Raw genomic sequence first — 21,374 nt, 5'->3', positions numbered from 1 at the left:
GAAACAGAAAAGAACACAGTTGCAATAAGGTTCATGTGGAGTTGCAATACGGTTAATGCAGTTACAATAGAGAAGAACCACAGATGCAATAAGGTTCATATAGAGTTGCAATACGGTTATTGCAGTTACAATAGTGAAGAAACACAGTTGCAATACGGTTAATGCAGTTGCAACAGAGAAGAACCACAGATGCAATACGGTTAATGCAGTTATAGTAGAGAAGAAACACTGTTAGAATAGAGTGTATACACACTGACAAAGTGTGTTATAGAGAGGAAATAGAGAAGAAACACAGTTGCAATACGGTTAATGCAGCTATAATAGAGAAGAAACACTGTTAGAATAGAGTGTATACACACTGACAAAGTGTGTTATAGAGAGGAACTAGAGAAGAAACACAGTTGCAATAGGGTTAATGCAGCTATAATAGAGAAGAAACGCTGTTAGAATAGAGTGTATACACACTGACAAAGTGTGTTATAGAGAGGAACTAGAGAAGAAACACAGTTGCAATAGGGTTAATGCAGCTATAATAGAGAAGAAACGCTGTTAGAATAGAGTGTATACACACTGACAAAGTGTGTTATAGAGAGGAACTAGAGAAGAAACACAGTTGCAATGCGGTTAATTCAGCTACAATAGAGATGAAACACATTGGCAATATAGTTTATACAGTGGCGTTGTGTGTTATAGAGAGTGGCAATAGAGAACAAACACGGTTGCAATAAGGTTCATATAGCGTTGCAATAAACAACTCAATACAGATGTGTCGTGTTTTATACAAAGTTGCAACATAAAATACAGTTGCAACTGACAAGAAACATCTTTCCGATATGGTTAAACTGTGGCAATGGTTTTACAGAGTTGCAATACAGAAGAAACACGTTTGCAATACGCTTGATACAGAGTTGCAACAGAGAATAAACAGTTGCAAAACGCTTCATAAAGTGTTGCAATAGAGAAGAAATGTTGCATCAAGGTTCATACAATGTTGAAATAGGGAAGATGTAATGTAAATATATATAAAGGCAACACACTTTATGTATATTTACATTACAAAGGAAACAGCCATAATAAGACAAATATAATAGGGTTGCAATATAGTAAATTCAGCTTTAATGCTCCTGATAAACTGGCTTGTTTCAAATGTATATCCATTTGGGGGAGGTCATTAAATCTCGTCACGTTGCAACACATACTTGCGACAGTTTATACAGCTGCGACTAAACGGTTTATAAAAACCTTGCAACACAATTTAACGCATATCTTTTTTAAACCCGTTGTACCTTCGGAACAGAAAAAATCACCATGTTATTTGAAGTAGGTGAGCAAGCGGACTAACAACAGTAGGAATCACAGATCTGCTAGCACTTTTATAAAGACATTAATAACTGTGAATTTCATTGCTGCAAAACAACATCCATGGAAAACTTTACATGACATAATAAATATATTGTTTGTATACAAACATGAGAACAAAGCAAAAAAAAGTCTTAATTTTTTACACATACAATCATTCGCGAATACACAGCACTATCATAATTTCATTTACACTTATTTCATGGCAATGCATAAAATGTGATTCCGCTGATTAGGGGTCAATTAGTCGGTCAATTAGTCTAAACCGATATACTCCTCGCCATAGCATCAGCATGAATGGTCCTGACTTATGTCTTATCTTAAGATGGCGTTAGTCCAAACCATTGAGGTTCCGGAAGTTGTCGCTGATGGAAACGATGTCTGGGAAGCTGTATTGGAAGGTTTCTGTGAACGCTCGGACTTCACGAAGGCACCGGTCAAAGCGTCCCCTCGTGCAGTAGATCCCCGGGGGGTAGTAGTTGTCGTCGCAGACCCCCAGAACTCCGACAGCTGTTTTCCAAGCACAGAGCGCCAGCAGAGAGGGGCTGTATTGGCAGAGTTGATAGTCTTGTAGCGACATCTCTAGGATACAGCGGGACATGGCTCGGCATTGTCTGCGTGCAAATGCATAACCGTTAGTGTTTGTTCACATTTGAGAAAGTAATGCTTTAGGGGGGGGGGGGGGGGGGGTCTTCAGAGGTATGACAGATTAAATTTTGTAATATGAACGAATAATGTGTTCTTCAATTCATTTGAGTAGTATATATGAGTAAAGCCCCGCGCCATCGGGGTACTGTGACGTGTCATTCAACCAGGTCAACGAGCCTGACCACTTGATCAGGAATGTCGGCTCTTACGACAAGCAAAGGTTGCTGGGGACCAATTCCAATCCGGGATCCCAATGTGTGTTTCAGAGTTCAAGACGAGGAGGTTCCGTTTTGGCACACAAGATCCGGAATCCGCAAGGGTTTATTTATTTGAGGAATTGTGACAGTAATAATTGTATAACGAATTTCTAAACTAACTCCCCAACTAAAGACGTCTTTCAAATGTAACTCCATAACTAATGAATAGTAAACATAATACGTCTACATCAACACCAGAGTTAACGAAAACCCTAACGAACGACAAGTGAGAAATCATGCTGTGTTTTCAGTTTCATAAGCGCCCAAACTTGGTCTACAAGACGGTTCCATTCCATTGGGTGAGTGAGTGAGTGAGTTGGGTTTAACGCCGCTTTAACATTATTCCAGTTATGATGCGGCGTGTCAGCTTAATGTGGGAGGAAAGCCCGAAGTGATGCAGGTCTCAGACGTTTACCACTTCGGTGAAACCCACGAGCACGGGTATGGTGCTGACAAACCTAGAAACATAATCGGTGCGAACCGGGATTCGAACCCACAATCATAGGTTTCTTGAGTGCCCAAGGTACGCAACTCTGCACAACAAAGTCAGCGAACCTGACCACCCGATCCCGTTAGTAGCTTCGGACGACAAGCATGAGTTGCTGTTTCAGGAATTGAAGAAATCTTGAGTCGCCAAAGTAGTGTAGGCTTGCTTGGGGAAATTTAATGATATTTAACAACCTTCTCCGTGGGCATTAATCAGCAGAAAAGCCAACCACAAAAAGCTTCATTGGGTAATTACGCGTGCTGTTTCATACATTTGAGTTTTTCATTTAATGCATGCGTTTCTGTACGCAAGTTAATTGAGAGGAATTCGGTTTTGAATATTTTTTTACGCAAATACGCTGCTTATCTGTAGTTGTTAAACCACAATCAGTTACGGACGAGTATACCAACGTAATTGACTAATCATACACGAGGAGGACAGCTGAGGAAAATAAATAGGAGGGCAATTTGGTTAATATGGGGGGGTAGATATGGGTGAAGCCACATCCTTTGATACACAAGGAGGGGTGTATGGGTGGGCCGACGGGACGACGTTCATAACGTGCTAGCATACACACTACTAATCCGGGGGATAATACCGGTCAATGTCAATCTTCAACGCAATTTGTTGGAAGGAATATGGACGAACACGCTGTACATATTTTGCAAAGTTATCATATTTCAGCGTCACAATATCAGGCTACGACGCTTATTGAACTGAAGTTTTTCGCACTCAGACCATAGTCTGTGTCATAAAAGGTGTAATATAGACCATGCAATTAAACAAATATGTTCAGTTTATCCAGTTACATAAGACATTAAGATTTTAATATTATTCCACGTTTGAAACAGTTTGTGCCGGTCGATGCTTAAAACCAAACGATGAAAATATCTTCAACCGAATATTTGTTTAATGCTTGATGTGCCTTAACAACTTGACACACGTACGAAACATCTTCCATATCAGCAGCTGAAGCAGGTAGGCAGTACAAACGTTATAATGTTGTCGGACATGTTATTTTAGTTAATAAGTGTTCAGGAATCCACTTCAACCCCCACATATCACCCACACACGCCTTATTTTCTATTTAAGATTTGTAAATATTAATAAGATCTTTATCTGACATCGAATCTTTGAACTGATCCCTTTGTGGGAACAAAGTTCGAAAAAAATATGTAAGGGTGCATTATTATCTAAGAACGTGTTGTCATCCTATTCCATTGATGTTATCCTTTATAGCCATAACCGATCGTGAATCTTCAGCATTAAGCATCCATCTCATGACTGCTTTTCACTCTTTTCTCTTCAGCATTATATAAATAATGTCAATTTCATTCAAAGTGTCAAAATGTTAACAATTCAGAAAGTGACACTCTTTAACGAGGGGGCAAGAGTGCACTTTTTAAAGTAGGCAAACGTTTATTTAAACATTTCAAGTGTGATTTCAAAACTAAATTTGTACTTTTTTCTCTAAACTAACGAAGCGCATGCTTCAGGAGACGGTTACTAAATTAAAACACTTGAGGTGGAGAAGGTGCTCACTCTGTTTGTATGCTACGAGGTCTGTGATTCAAGTGTCACACCAGAGCGACTCCATAACGCGAACAACCGAACTTGAATCAATTCACCTCCGTCTAACCAAGCCTTCCACACCATTAGACTTTCTAGCCTTTTAATAAGCATACAAGAGTTGCCTCAATCCACGTTGGCTACACAAAGACAGCAATAACTGGGGTATAATGGCCCAACACTCGTCCGGAGCCGCCAAGTAGAGGGGGGAGGGGCCGAGACGCTGCCACAAACACGATGTGTTAGACCTAGTCTTCTTCTCTTCAAATGTACAAATACAACCAATAATCGGGCTGAATAACATTTGAACGGGCAGAAAGAAGCACTTGAGAAATTGTGTGCGCCGTAATCACGGCCCAGCGGAGAGGTAGTCAATTAGCGAAGGGGATTCAGATCTGTCAATGCGTGTCATCCGTCTTAGGAAAATTCGGATTTATTTTTTTCAAATTGTTCTAGAGCAAAATATGTACGTTATTTTCCTCCCGACTGCCTGCCATTATATGCACGGACACGCTAATCATTGGACACACCAGGGGGCGCTGTGCCTGTGTTTAGCAGCGCCCCCTACCGGGTTACCTGGAGGCTATTTTCCAGACAACTCTTGTTTAGATGGGGCATCTCGAGTTACTAATACTTAAAAAATTACACGATAATTTACAATATTTTGTTCAGTTACATAAGTGGCATAAGTATGATGGCCCGGAGCCAATGAACTAGCTCGTACTATAACAAGCTCGGCCCCGCCTCGTTATCATCTCGCGCTCTTCACCTCATTCATAAGTGAATTTAATGTGCACAAAAACATCCTTATAAAAGAGATTTCCTGTTTTCAATTCAACCACTTAGGACACAGTACCTGGACTGTTACAGGAAAACGAACTTTAGAATTCGCCCATGAAATGCTGACTTCTTGAACATACCAAGATTGTCGAGTAGTCCACTAGGCACCCTTGAGTCGGTAAAGTTTGTATTGCTCGACAAATATTGAATACAAAGGAATGCTGATGTTATTTTAATATTTGTATGCTGTCATCAAGCAGTTCAATGTTAGCATTCATCATGTATGTTCATCGCAAAACACTTGACCACCACACGACATGGGGCAAACTCATCTCGGTTATACATCACAGCCGTATCTTCCTTCTATAGTACTGGTACTCCTGCTTGTGTGAACTTCGTTGGACATTTTACAACATATTCATCTGCAATTTTCACATATTCTGTCACAATTCAGTATATAAACTGATATAGTAGACTTCTAATGAGTTTTGTTTCAAGAGTGAGTTGGGTTTAACGCCGCTTTGAGCAGTATTACAGTTATATCGGCGTGTCAGCTTCATGTGGGAGGAAAGCCCGAGTGAGTGAGTGAGGTAATGCTTTACGTCACATCGGCAATATTTCAGCCATATCGTGACGAGAAATTAGACATGAAATATACAAAGATTTAAACTTTATAAAAATCTGTCATCAAAGGAAAGTATGAGAACTAGAATATCACAGATAAGATTTAAAACTAGTTGCAGAACAGTTAAAAGCATTAAGTATTAAGGATAAACACAATATAAAAATGGGCTAGAGATCGTCAGTAACTAAAGGGAGATCACCACACCAGGGACCATGGGAAGTGATGCAGGTCTCAGACGTTTACCACTTCGGTGAAGCCTACGAGCATGGGCATGGTGCTGACAAACCTAGAAACATAATCGGGGCGGAACGGATTCGAACCCACTATCATAGGTTTCTGGCGTGTCCAAGGGATGCAACTCAGCACAGCGAACTGCGGCGCCTTTGACGACGGGCCACCCGTGCCCAATTGTTTAATGAAACCGTCTGCAATATAACAGTTTAATTGTAATTTGTAAAAAAAAAACCCGTCCCTGTTGGATTTCTCTGGCTTTGTTGTTTAACGCCGCACTCAGCAACATTCCAGCTATATAACGGCGGTCTGTATATAATCGAGTCTGGACCAGACAATCCAGTGATTGACATCATGAGCATCGTTGCCATGCAGTCAAAGAGATCCTGACCACCCGATCCGTTTAGTCGACTCTTACGATAAGCATATCTTGCTAGAACCTGTATTCTTACCCTGAATCCCGACGGATCAGGCCCGTGGTGCACTATTAGATAGCAGTTGGTTGGTTGTGATCATACTTTGGCTGTTGCTGAGAGTTCTAAACTGATGAAGGTGTGTATGAAGGTGTGTATGAAGGATGCCCCAAGAACATCTATCTCTTTTAGTTTATACTAAACCTTACAAAGATGAAGAAGATGTCAGCCTTGGTGAGTGAGTAAATGTGGTTTTTAGACGTTTTCAGCAATATTTCAACACATAGGACTCCACACACGGTACCATCTGGAAAATCGAACTCCATCGTGGCAAGTGAACGCTTTAACCCCGCTTCCCCAACGCCCCAGACATATGCCTGCGAGAATCAGTGAGAGGTTGGTTTAATGCTGCTTTTATGAATATCCCAGTAATATCACGGAGAGGGGCTCGACCACGTGTCCTGAGATATTAGCATTGATTAAGTCAGAGAATGTTTGTTTGTTTATTGTTAAACGCCGCACCCAGCAGCAATATTCCAGCTATATGACGGCGGTCTGTAAATAATCGAGTCTGGACACTCCAGTGATTGGCATCATGAGCATCGATCTACACAATTGGGATCGGTGACATGCATCAACCAAGTGAGCGAGCCTGACCACCCGATCTCGTTAATCGCCTCTTACGACAAGCAAAGTCGCCTTTTACGGCAAACATGGGTTGCTGAAGACCTATTCTACCCCCGAATCTTCACGGGTCAAGTCAGAGAATGAGTGAGTGAGGATGGTATTAGGCTGCTTTCAGGAATATTTCAGCAATATTACGACCACGCGTCCACAGCGTGGTGATCGTACAGTTAACTACTAGGCTATCTCGCCGCCCCTGTCGGCTTGTGGCCAAGATTATTATCTCTAGTTCTGATTTTTAACAGTAAACGACCGTCAACATTATATGCCAATACCAATGATAATGTTGTGAATGCCAGTGTAAATCTGTTCAAAACGCATACACGTGTTTGTAAATGAATGATGAAGAAAGACATTGTTTGACATGGCTAGCCCAGTAAATGGTGACGCCAGTAGCAAGATAGTTGGCACCAAGAAGAGAACTCAAGTGATGAAACCCGCTTGGTATTCCCGAAACCTTAGCTTACCTGGTTACCCAAGTCATCCCGCCACCATCTTCATCTTACCTGAGTGATACTCCCACCCCACTCTATCCCATCTATTGCTTACCCGAATCATCCCGCCACCACCTATAGCTTACCTGAGTGACACCCCACTCTATCCCATATATTGCTTACCCGAATCATCCCACCACCAAATATAGCTTACCTGAGTGACACCCCCACTCCACCCCATCTATTGCTTACCCGAATCATCCCGCCACTACCTATAGCTTACCTGAGTGACACCCCCACTCTATCCCATCTATTGCTTACCCGAATCATCCCACCACCAAATATAGCTTACCTGAGTGACACCCCTACTCCACCCCATCTATTGCTTACCCGAATCATCCCGCCACTACCTATAGCTTACCTGAGTGACACCCCCACTCTATCCCATCTATTGCTTACCCGAATCATCCCGCCACTACCTATAGCTTACCTGAGTGACACCCCCACTCTATCCCATCTATTGCTTACCCGAATCATCCCGCCACCACCTATAGCTTACCTGAGTGACACCCCCACTCTATCCCATCTATTGCTTACCCGAATCATCCCGCCACCACCTATAGCTTACCTGAGTGACACCCCCACTCTATCCCATATATTGCTTACCCGAATCATCCCGCCACCACCTATAGCTTACCTGAGTGACACCCCCACTCTATCCCATATATTGCTTACCCGAATCATCCCGCCACCACCTATAGCTTACCTGAGTGACACCCCCACTCTATCCCATATATTGCTTACCCGAATCATCCCGCCACCACCTATAGCTTACCTGAGTGACACCCCCACTCCACCCCATCTATTGCTTACCCGAATCATCCCGCCACCAAATATAGCTTACCTGTGTGACACCCCCACTCTATCCCATCTATTGCTTACCCGAATCATCCCGCCACCACCTATAGCTTACCTGAGTGACACCCCCACTCTATCCCATATATTGCTTACCCGAATCATCCCGCCACCAAATATAGCTTACCTGAGTGACACCCCCACTCTATCCCATCTATTGTTTACCCGAATCATCCCCCCACCAAATATAGCTTACCTAAGTGACACCCCACTCTATCCCATCTATTGCTGACCTGAATCATCCCCCCACCAAATATAGCTTACCTGAGTGACACCCCCACTCCACCCCATCTATTGCTGACCCGAATCATCCCGCCACCAAATATAGCTTACCTGAGTGACACCCCCACTCTATCCCATCTATTGCTTACCCGAATCATCCCGCCACTACCTATAGCTTACCTGAGTGACACCCCCACTCTATCCCATCTATTGCTTACCCGAATCATCCCGCCACCACCTATAGCTTACCTGAGTGACACCCCCACTCTATCCCATATATTGCTTACCCGAATCATCCCGCCACCAAATATAGCTTACCTGAGTGATACCCCCACTCTATCCCATCTATTGCTTACACGAATCATCCCGCCACCAAATATAGCTTACCTGAGTGACACCCCCACTCTATCCCATCTATTGCTTACCCGAATCATCACGCCACCAAATATAGCTTACCTGAGCGACACCCCCACTCTATCCCATATGTTGCTTACCCGAATCATCCCACCACCAAATATAGCTTACCTGAGTGACACCCCCACACCACCCCATCTACTGCTTACCCGAATCATCTCGCCACCACCTATAGCTTACCTGAATGGCACCACACTTCAACACGTGGATTGCTCACCCGAGCCATCCCGCCAGCATCTATTGCCTACACGAATTATCCCCCTCCCCTCGAACATAGATTACCTGACATCCCCTCCCCAACCTACCTGAGTGATTCTCCATGTTGCAGATCCACGCATCCGCCAAGGCAACATGCGGAGAAGTATTCCAGGAAGAAGCGAGAGGTCGGCACCAGGAGGTCGAACCTCAAGGCCAGAAGTACCAGTGTCTCCAGCTTCTTCACTTGTTCTCTGTTGTATTTGGAGTTGCAGCAATCAAGCAAGTCGTTAATCTCCGGGGGAATAACCTCCTCCTGAAACCATGTGTCTACATCAGAAAAATCATTAATCATCTCGAACAACCACTTGCCTTCGGATAAAAGTCACACACAGAGGATAGGGTGTGGGCTGAGTAGATCCATACTGTATCCCGAAGCGTTAGTCAGTATGGTTTTACTCCCCTTTTAACCTCATTCCAGCGATCACGGCAGAGGACACCATAACGTGCGGAATCGAACCCAGGCCTTCGATGTGACGAGCGAACGCACGCTTTAAACACTAGTCGAACAGCCTGCCCTCGCTTCAGTTTAAGGTTATTAAGCTACATTAAAAGTCTGGAAGACCGAACATTACAAGTGGCACAAAAGGCACAATGGAATGTCCTTTCTGAAAACGACACGTGTTTAACTACCTCGAACCAGTGTTTGTTGTTTGTTGTTTGTTGTTTAACGCCGCACTCAGCAATATTCTAGCTATATGACAGCGGTCTGGAAATAATAGAGTCTGGACCAGACAATCCAGTGATTGATATCATGAGCATCGCCCCACGCAATTCGGCGAGGTGAGGTGAAATAGGGTTTAACGTCGCGTACAAGATTATTGCACTTATATAGCGACGTGCATGTACGTGTGTGTGTGTTTGTGTGGCTGCTTTTACTAGTCCAGACTGATGCCGATTTATAGTGCTAGCTCACTGAGATACCATGCCGCAGTTTAACATGAATACCCCACTCAGGCACAGTATACTGACTCCGAGCCGACCAGTCCTTGTTTCAGCCCCTTAATGCCGAGCGCCAGACAGGGTAACAACAAGTACCATCTTTTAACGTCTTTTGGTACGACGCGGCCGGGGATCGAACCGCTCTCCGGGCGGACGCTCTACCACTAGACCACGGAGGCGGTCCACGCAATTAGGATACGATGACATGCATCAACCAGGTCAGCGAGTCTGACCACCCGATTCCGTTAGCCGCCTCTTACGACAAGCACTGGTTGCTAAAAACCTATTCTTCCCCGAATTTTCACGTGTCACTGTAACCAGTGAATGTTTAAACTACCAGTGAACGATGATGAGGATGATGATGATGATTTTTGTTGTTGAACGCCGCACTCAGCAATATTACAGCTATATGAGGGCGTTCAGTAAATAATCGAGTCTGGACTCGACAATCCAGTGATGGGCATCATGAGCATCGATCCATGTAATTGAGATACGATGACATGCATCAACCAAGTCAGCGAGCTCGTGAATGAATAATGTTTATCGCCGCATCAGTAATCTGACAGCTATTCCCGGCGTATCAAACATTGAAAGTACATGTATGTACTTCTTCCTCGACAAAACGCGGTCCCCAAGGTACAATAACCACAATAACATTCGCGATTCAATTACCAAACGACACTGACCCATGGGAGGTAACTCTAGACTTACTATTTTTGCTGCGATTAGTAATGCAGTGATGCCGAGGAGCGGTAGACATGGAATGTCTACGTACATAGCCGCCATGGTGCGGTCGATGATGTTGACAGTAACGAAGAGGCTGTCTGGGTTGAGACAGTGGTCGCGGTGAACTTTGGTCACCCAGCTCACCATGACAGCCCGCATCCCTGGCGTGATCTGAGAGACAGAGACAGACACAGACCGAAAATATTACAATTATAAAACATACCTATAAACATCAGTGACTCTTTCATGAAACCTATACTCAAATGTAATGGCGATCGTATTTTTGCATATCATATTTTATTTTGTTTTTGCAAACTCAAAACTCGTCTAATTGTTTGAAACTGAAATTGAACTGGACTTTTTGGTTGTAGGTTGTAGATGGATCTATTAGCCTTCTTAAGATGTTCATTTCTAACATTAAAACAAAATTAAATTCTGCCCAGCATTGTGTATGTTCTTCAAACAAATTGTCAGGTGTTTTCTTGTTATTTTTATTCCATGTTAGAGATGGGTAGTAGTTTGAAGGGAAAGTCTTCTTTTAACCAATAGCATACTGCTCGTCACAAGTGGTTTGTTGTGTAGAGACTACTGAACATATTGTACACATGTGTACAAACATTGTACATATGTATATTTCATTGACGTCAATGTCTTGCTATTCCAAGAAGAATATGTGGCGACTTTGGCGATTTTTCAATAAAAAATGCAACAAAAACTTACAACCTGTTACTCCATAGTTTCAGTTTTGAATAAATGTATGTGCTCACAATTACTTTACATTTTTTATAAATTCAAATTTTCTTTTCACCTGCATCATTTTCATTTTTCGATCACAAAAACAGTTGTCAGGTTAAAGAGTGTGTACCTTCATACACAAATATAGATGCCATTTCCAGGTTCAAACATGCACGAACAGAGAGCCGATATACAATTACATAAGTCCCGATGCGTATGGTACATGATCATAGTACGTAGTTATGGCACATGGTCATGGTACACTGTCATGGTGCGTGGTCATGGTACATTGTCATAGTGTGTGGTCATGGTACATTGTCACGGTACATGGTCATGGTACATTGTCACGGTGCATGGTCATGGTACATTGTCACGGTGCATGGTCATGGTACATTGTCACGGTGCATGGTCATGGTACATTGTCACGGTGCATGGTCATGGTACATTGTCACGGTGCATGGTCATGGTACATTATCATAGTGTGTGGTCATGGTACATTGTCACGGTACATGGTCATGGTACATTGTCACGATGCATGGTCATGGTACATTGTCACGGTACATGGTCATGGTACATTTTCACGGTGCATGGTCATGGTATATTGTCACGGTGCATGGTCATGGTACATTATCATAGTGTGTGGTCATGGTACATTGTCACGGTACATGGTCATGGTACATTGTCACGGTGCATGGTCATGGTACATTGTCACGGTGCATGGTCATGGTACATTGTCACGGTGCATGGTCATGGTACATTGTCACGGTGCATGGTCATGGTACATTGTCACGGTGCATGGTCATGGTACATTATCATAGTGTGTGGTCATGGTACATTGTCACGGTACATGGTCATGGTACATTGTCACGATGCATGGTCATGGTACATTGTCACGGTACATGGTCATGGTACATTTTCACGGTGCATGGTCATGGTATATTGTCACGGTGCATGGTCATGGTACATTATCATAGTGTGTGGTCATGGTACATTGTCACGGTACATGGTCATGGTACATTGTCACGGTACATGGTCATGGTGCATTGTAATAGTGTGTGGTCATGGTACATTGTCACGGAACATGGTCATGGTGCATTGTCACGGTACATGGTCATGGTACATTGTGACGGTGCATGGTCATGGTACATTGTCACGGTGCATGGTCATGGTACATTGTCACGGTGCATGGTCATGGTACATTGTCACGGTGCATGGTCATGGTACATTGTAATAGTGCGTGATCATGGCACATTGTCACGGTACATGGTCATGGTGCATTGTCACGGTACATGGTCATGGTACATTGTCACGGTACATGGTCATGGTACATTGTCACGGTGCATGGTCATGGTGCATTGTAATAGTGTGTGGTCATGGTACATTGTCACGGAACATGGTCATGGTGCATTGTCACGGTACATGGTCATGGTACATTGTCACGGTACATGGTCATGGTACATTGTCACGGTGCATGGTCATGGTGCATTGTAATAGTGTGTGGTCATGGTAAATTGTCACGGTGCATGGTCATGGTACATTGTGACGGTGCATGGTCATGGTACATTGTCACGGTGCATGGTCATGGTACATTGTCACGGTGCATGGTCATGGTACATTGTAATAGTGCGTGATCATGGCACATTGTCACGGTACATGGTCGTGGCACATTGTCACGGTACATGGTCATGGTGCATTGTCACGGTACATGGTCATGGTGCATTGTAATAGTGCGTGGTCATGGTAAATTGTCACGTTGCATGGTCATGGTGCATTGTCACGGTACATGGTCATGGTGCATTGTCACGGTACATGGTCATGGTGCATTGTAATAGTGCGTGGTCATGGCACATTGTCACGGTGCATGGTCATGGTGCATTGTAATAGTGCGTGGTCATGGTACATTGCCATAAAGCATGGTCATGATACGTGTCATGGTCATGGTGCATCGTCACAAAAGAAAACGTCCACTGCACTGTGTACATATCAAATTGTATCAAAAGTAATGACCTCTTTCTGTCGGTTGAGGCTTTTCAAAGGATGGACTCGTTTCTCCAGGGCGAGTCGATGTAAGTAAATCTCGTCTTTGTAGGGTTCGAAGCCCGCGTGGTTGACGTCGCCCAGCGGCCACAGAGGTCCATGAGTCATTGGACTGGACAGAGGCAACTTCTTGAACTTCCGCTCAATCAGACAATCCGGACAGTCGAAACACTTGCGCTGGGTTGTATCCCCCAGACCGGAGTCATTCCCCTGGAGAAGAGTTGTCTCCCCTTCCATCGGCGTAAGCGTCTGGGCATGGCTATGCACTTCAACCTGAGAGTAACAAAATGTTTTCTTACGACAGATATAGGTTGCTGGGGCCTATTCCTGTACCCATTGTTATCAGCTTTTCTTCGTGTATATGATAATTCGAGTCTGGTAAGGTGAGGCTAAATGGTGTTTAACGTCGCGTTCGCGATTAAAGTAATGTAGTGTGCGTGTGCGTGTGCGTGTGTGAGTGTCTGCGTGTCTGCGTGTGTGCGTGTGTGTGTGTGTGTGCTTTCATAGTGCTAGCCCACAGAGATACCAAGAAGCAGTTTAACGTGAATACCCCACCCATTTCCCAGACACAGTATACTGACTCCGAGCCAACCAGTTCTTTTTTAAGCCCCTCAATACCGAGCGCCAGGCAGGGCAGCAACAAGTACCATCTTTAACGTCTTTTGGAACTTTAACGGACCTGTCGCTCTTCGGGCGGACGCTCTAACACAAGACCGAGAAGTCGGTCAATTCGAATCTGGGCCAGATCAGGTGATGTGAAATGGGGGTTAACGTCGCGTTCAAGATTATTGCACTTATAGCAAAGAATGTACACGCAAATCAACCAAGTGATACATTGTGTCCACCCGATCCTCATTTAGTTACGGTCTTCATGGATCATATTGGGATGCATGTGTATCTCTCCTGTGTCGAGTACAAACAGTTAAGGAGATTTCACTGATGTCAGCTGACTGAGTGAGTGAGTGAGTGAGTATGGTTTTACGCCGCTTTTAGCAATATTCCAGCAATATCACGGCTGGGGACACCAGAAATGGGCTTCACACATTGTACCCATGTCGGGAATCGAACCCGGGTCTTCGGCGTGACGAGCGAACGCTTTAACAACTAGGCTACCCGACCGCCCCTTAGCTGAGTGAGTGTCCACTGTTCGGACCAGAAACGTGATATGTACTCGCAATTTTGGGTAGAGGACAAGTATTTTTTTATAGAAATAATTGTGGATTGGTGTTATTAAAATTGCAACATAATACGCCTAAAATACTGTCTTGTGTGAGTTTTAATGTACCATTTTTTGTGGGATCACTCACAACATATTTAAAAAAGTATATTGGTGTCCGAACATAGTGTATGCCTCATTTAGTCTTAACATAAAATTATCAAGAAATAAGTATCACAGTAAAAAGAGCTCATACATTTTTCAGCATCTGGAGTATTTATTTTACAAAATAACTTACAAAATGTGTGTGCGCGTGCGTGTGCGTGTGCGTGTGCGTGGTTGCTGAGGACCCATTCTAACCCGAAATCCCTAAGGAGATACTTAAATAATGACTGATATGTTGCACTTAATATACTACTGAGTGCGTAAGTATGGTTTTACGCCGCTTTTAGCAATATTCCAGCAAAATCACGACGGGGGACACCAGAAATGGGCTTCACACAGTGTACCCATGTCGGGAATCGAACCCTGGTCTTCGGAGTGATGAATAAACGCTTTAACCACTAGGCTACCCGACCGCCCCTAATATAATGAGAAACTACTTTAATACATGGTGTGAGAGTTTCAAGGTGTACACCACGAAGGACGGAAGGCACATGGCAGCAAATGAACCATACAACCGGCACTGTATTTTACAGATCTCACCAGTGGCGGGTATGGGGCACCGTAGTATTTAATCCCCAACCACGTGTGTAACATGGACACAAAAACAAAGGACACAAAACTGGAGAACCGTTGAGCTGTATTAGTCCAGATGCTTATCGACACCCAATTCTCATATTAATCGGCATGGTCTTGGCAAATTGCGTAACAACAACGTCACCGTGGGGAATTCGGGGAACACAGATCCCCCATTACCCCATGCGACCCGTGAAGATCCGGGGTAGAATAGGTCTTCAGCAACCCATGCTTGCCGTAAAAGGTGACTATGCTTGTCGTAAGAGGCGACTTACGGGATCGGGTGGTCAGGCTCGCTGACTTGGTTGATGCATGTTTTGCATTCCAAACATGTTAGTGGGCATGCTTTTAGCGATGATTCTACGGCGCTTTATTAACTATCAACGCCCCGTTCCACATTGCAATGACACCTCAACTTCAAACTTATTTTATCATATAGTGGATAGGGTTAATGATGAGACAAACCAATTAGATAAACTTGGTGTCACGGTACGATAAATATGACTATAAGTCACCAAGCAGGAACTAATTTAAATACACCATACAATAATTCAATGCCTACATGCTCACATCAGGTCTGTCATTCAGACTCCATACAAATATATCCAGTACAGCCCATGCAAGTCTATCATTTATGGCAAGTCTAGATTACTGCTGTGAATGAGAGTCACTCGGCTTGTTTAAATTATATCTATGACTACAATTCAACAAAAGATTTATCTGTAAAATAAGTTCATTTCAGCGACTCGATGTCAGTCTGTAGCTCCAAGCTATTGCCTGACGTTACCAATATGCTCAGATAGCGGCTTTAAATGATCATGCGGGTGTGTTTCTTTCAATTAAATGGCTGCAAATCATTTGGCACTATACCATAAATGACGGTTCACTTTAACATTGTCAGCGGTTCCTAAGGTTACTCCAGTGAGTGAAACTAGATATTAAATATTGATTATTTTAAGGCATGATATCATAACCCGCGTGAGTATCCGTATCCGGCGTATCGCACAGTTTATTCGACATTTCTTCTGTCAGAAATACTCGGCTAACAATATATGTGATGGAAGTGTCCATCTTCATTTCGTAACACCAGTGAATTAAGTTTAACGCTGCTTTAAAAAATAGTTAGGCCATGGAGTGTCAGTCTGGTTCCCTGGGTATCTAGCGCCAGCGCAGCACACCCAGGGAACCAGGCTGATGGAGTGACCGCTCTGTGAGGGGCGTGCTATCTATTGCTTATCTTTAGTTTCCCTCCACTAGCAAATAATCTCTGGGTTTACTGGGGGTGCAGTGAAACCTCGCAATTCCTGACCCCGTTTATACGGACACTAGGACAGCGATTAATGTTGGGAACATATATACATATATATCACTGGGGATTAATACACTGTACACACAGGATCCGTGAAGATCCGGGTTAGAACAGGTCTTCAGCAACCCATGCTTGTCGTAAGAGGCGACTAACGGGATCAGGTGATCAGGCTCGCTGACTTGGTTAAAGCATGTCATCGTATCCCAAATGCGTAAATCGATGCTCATGATGTCAATCACTGGATTGTCAAGACTCGATTATTTACAAACAGCTGTCGTGTAGCTGTAATATTGCTGAGTGCGGCATTAAACAACAAACAAACAAAATGTACACACAAACGCTTGCCATTATAATTGTCCCCACAGGCAGAAAACAAATATTTTTTCGGACATCGTTTTCATTTTAGAACTTATGCACAGGGTCATTTTATTTCTATTTTTGAAACAATTAAATTATTTTCTATTTGCTGCATATCTTTTTGGTAGTTCAATCATACGTTCACAAACTCTGCTTCATGGATCTGGTTGACTGTGTTACAAAGAAGGGGTAACGGGGCGGTGGGGTAGCCTAGAGGTTAAAGCGTTCGCTCGTCACGCGGAAGACCCGGGTTCGATTCCCGAAATGGGTACAATGCGTGAAGCCCATCTCTGGTGTCCCCCGTCGTGATATTGCTGGAATATTGCTAAAAGCGGCGTAAAACCATACTCACTCACTACAAGAAGTGATGGCAGAGCGTCCATGCTTCTAATTAACAAGAGACAAAAAGAGAACAATCGATTATTTGCTGCAAAATTAGTGTTTTAGTCAAAGAACTAATAGGTTGACCTGACTTGTCTTGTTTGATTTCAGTGGATAACAAAATAATTGTTGACATCCCTGCTAATTGTGTTCGTTAGTGATTTCTTTTTGCATAATAATCCCACCTTTTCATTCATCAGTATATGTTTATATATATTTTAAAGTTTTAAACCTAAGTGAAAAAAATGATACTTTCATGTATACACAGGGGTCCATGCCAAACCGCAAGTTGGTAAGAAGCAACTACCATTTTCTCGCCTGACATTAAAAAATGTGATATCCCCAAAGTACATTAATCACAATTTAGGCGGGCGGTCGGGTAGCCTAGTGGTTAAAGCGTTCGCTCGTCACGCCGAAGACCCGGGTTCGATTCCCGACATGGGTACAATGTGTGAAACCCATTTCTGGTGTCCCCCGCCGTGATATTGCTGGAATATTGCTAAAAGCGGCGTAAAACCATACTCACTCACTCACTCACAATTTAGGCAATTTTTCAGCCTCTTTGATTATTATTATGAACGAAATCGAAACCATTTCACTCACCAAAGGGCTTCCAGACTATAATCGTTACAGTATGTAAATACGACTCTCTATAAAAAGTTCCATATTTCTATCTTCACTTTTTGAAACTAGGTGCTTATCAGCGTTAAAACGACATTATTGATTCATACTAAGGTCAATTTTAGCAGCATGTATTTGAACCATGGCAGATTTGAGGAACTTTGAACATATCTTAAGAGGGAGAACATCTAATTTCTCGTCAGGGACCATAACAAGAAGTTTACTTGAAACAATTGACCTTTCTACGCTGGAGAGATGACAGGAACAGGGTGTTGAAACAATTGTTTAAATGCCTTTCGCATGACTGCGTTTTCTTCAGCTGAAGTCGTGAAAAACGTGCGGTTCCTCGTCAAAACAGAGTGAGTTTTCGGGTAACCGAGATATGCAAGTTGCACGGTCGACGCTGGGGCGATTGTAGTAAATGTTGTTTTGACGTTACAGTCCACTATTCCCGCTATATCTCGACCGGTTGAAATAATGAGTATGAGCCTGGCACACCAGTGAGTGAGTATGGTTTTACGCCGCTTTGAGCAATATTCTAGCAATATCACGGCGGGGAACACCAGAAATGGGCTTCACACATTGTACCCATGTGGGACTCGAAGGCACGCCAGTGACCGACAGCATGAATAAAACGATGACCCACCTATACAGCAAATCGCAGGCACACGTACGTGTGTGTGTATGTGTGTGTGTGTGTGTGTGTGTGTGCGCGCGCGCGCGCGTGTACGTGTGCGTGTGTGGTGTGTGTGCGTGCGCGCGTGCGCGTGTGTTTGAGTATCCCCTTAATGCCGAAAACCAGGCAGGGTAACAATAAGTGTCATCTTTTGACGTATCTTTGTATGACGCGGCCGGGGATCGGACCATAAACCTTCCGCTCCCCGGGCACACATTCTATCCACTACACCATGGATGCGGTCTCAGAAAAGGAGAACCAATGAATACTGACTTTAAAAACATGTAAGAGTGAGTGCGTTATCTACAACGCCGCCAGACGCCAAACGCTTTAACACCAACTGTAGGCTTCCCCACAGCCCCACAAACTTCAGCATAAACATACTATAATTACTCTTTGAAATGCAAGTAAAAGGTCCTAAATAGAATCTAAGTTGGGATGAGTTTGCAGCCTGAGCAAGTCTACCACAAGCCATATAAAATATATGTTTAATTGTGGGCGAACTCCAGCAAGCAATACGCTATAATACAACACTGATAGTCCAGCCCCAAACTAGGATTGGCCACCGGAAACAAGAGTGTGTTGAGGTGCATAATTAAAGCTGCAGTAGGCATATTTTTCAAATAAGTATTATTTTGCACTTAGACAAAGTCTTTAGGCAAAAGAAATATTTCGCTCACACATCGAACCTAATCTGTCTTACATACCCCAGATCATATATTTAGTAAAACAATCACCCCCATTCCACTATCATCTCATTTAGCCCTAGCAGCCCCAAATCGCCCCCTCTTCAGCTCTTGGCCCTGAATTTAAGATACTTAATATCACCATTCGAAGGTTGCTTTCTATAGCTATTTTTAAAAATTAAATTTACTTTATGAACAACCTTTTTTCAGGGACTATATATTACTTTAACAACAAACTTTATTCTTTATGTCAAATTTAATGATGAACACAAAGTTGAAACGATACGTGAACACTGGAGGTTCATACGATAAAACCAAAATGTCGATCAAATTAAGTAGGTATTTATTCGGGTCGTTCTAATAATCTGTGAAACAGTGCGTGTTCGTACATAATGAAATGCACCGTTGAGATACATAAATCACTTCTGTTCCACTTAAATCACTGACCGTCAACAATCGTGACGTCATGTGTACATGGAATTCCCTGAGCTCCGCACAACGATATATGACCCTTACCGAGTGAGTGAATGTAGTTTTACGGCGCAGGGTACCATATTTAAACTTCATCAATGCCATCTGTATTTGAACCTTGTTCATACAAATCGGTGGCCGTGAACATGAGCGAAGAATCAATCACGAAAAGGAAACCCGTTTACAGACTGGTTTCATGCTCGATGTGCGCTGCGACAGTTTTATGATTTGTAGAGACATACTCTTTTCGACACTTTTTTTCAGCCCATAAACAAGCAGTGGCATCCTTCGTTTACCGCCAGATACCTTCGAGAGGGAGCAGGTTCCACGTGTTACATGTATATGCAGACACTAAGACAATATAGCAGTACTAGTGCCGCCGCAACTGTCATTAATCTTAAAGCATTTATTATCACGGCACTGGGAGAGTTAGTGAGTGAGATTCACGTTGATTTCCACATACGATTCATTCATATAACTTAAGTTAACTGTCATGGTTTTTTCATAATTTGGCAGATTAATTATTGTTATTAATGTGAAAGAATCGGAAGGTCCTTAACTTTTTTTAGTAGTATAATTGAAACACTGTTCAAAGCTGCGTCAAACCTAACTCGCTCATTGTATTTTTATGTTTTTGTCTGCGCCCTATGTTTACCATTCCAGAAAGGATACAATGGCCAAATTATAAGTTTTTCCGCGTTGCAGATCACGACATTTTTAACATGCTATACTCTGTGGCCATTTGATCTCAGAATCCACTACAAAGTATATTCCTCACACCTCAAATGTACCACCCTGATATCTACATTCGAATTATGACCGTCCCGTCTCTGGCAACAAACTGAAGCAATGTCACTATACCCAGGCAAGTCAAACCGTCAGTGTTGTGTGTGGGTTGCCTACCTGCCTCACCCCTGGGTAGCCGCAGTCCACTATCCCCTCGTCCAGCAAGTCATCAGGGTCGTAAGAACACACCGTGTCAAGATGACACATCGCACAGTCCGACGACATCACAGATTTTCTTCACACTCTCAATCGAAACGCCGATTTCCTAATCACCTGTACCTGGCGTTACCTGTTTCAGATCCACATACTCTTGCCTTTCTGTCTGCATGGCTCTCGGCAGTGTTTACATTTCGTGGGACAAACCATTTTCTGATCACGTCACTTGAAACTTTGAAATCGTCCCGCGGGTGAATAAACGCAATAATATATATTATTACATATTTGTGCAAATTGTAATTTA

General features: G+C 43.2%; 1 protein-coding gene across 1 annotated transcript; it reads right to left on the bottom strand.

The window, feature by feature from the left end:
- Nucleotides 1-1,690: 1,690 nt before the first annotated feature.
- On the bottom strand, nucleotides 1,691-21,139 carry LOC139465551 (cyclin-O-like). Its single transcript, XM_071247272.1, has 5 exons — nucleotides 21,032-21,139; nucleotides 13,704-14,006; nucleotides 10,947-11,132; nucleotides 9,344-9,549; nucleotides 1,691-1,973 (listed from the first exon to the last, which is right to left on the bottom strand). Exons 1-5 carry the CDS (start codon nucleotides 21,137-21,139, stop codon nucleotides 1,691-1,693), a joined length of 1,086 nt encoding a protein of 361 aa, XP_071103373.1.
- Between the last annotated feature and the right edge of the window lie 235 nt (nucleotides 21,140-21,374).

This window comes from Haliotis cracherodii, unplaced genomic scaffold (assembly GCF_022045235.1).
Source record: "Haliotis cracherodii isolate W230 unplaced genomic scaffold, xgHalCrac1.p SCAF_1, whole genome shotgun sequence".
Lineage (NCBI taxonomy): Eukaryota > Metazoa > Mollusca > Gastropoda > Lepetellida > Haliotidae > Haliotis > Haliotis cracherodii.
The sequence above is the reverse complement of the archived record's forward strand: the minus strand, read 5'-3'. Positions and strand labels throughout refer to the sequence as shown.

What these genes read in the sequence shown, in the direction of transcription:
- LOC139465551 (XM_071247272.1), bottom strand. Translation starts at nt 21,139, where the DNA reads ATGTCGTCGGACTGTGCGATGTGTCATCTTGACACGGTGTGTTCTTAC. An exon ending in GCTACCCAGGGGTGAGGCAG is followed by an intron (nt 14,007 to 21,031) that starts GTAGGCAACCCA and finishes TGTTACTCTCAG; the next exon opens with GTTGAAGTGCATAGCCATGC. An exon ending in CAACATGGAGAATCACTCAG is followed by an intron (nt 1,974 to 9,343) that starts GTAGGTTGGGGA and finishes ATTTGCACGCAG; the next exon opens with ACAATGCCGAGCCATGTCCC.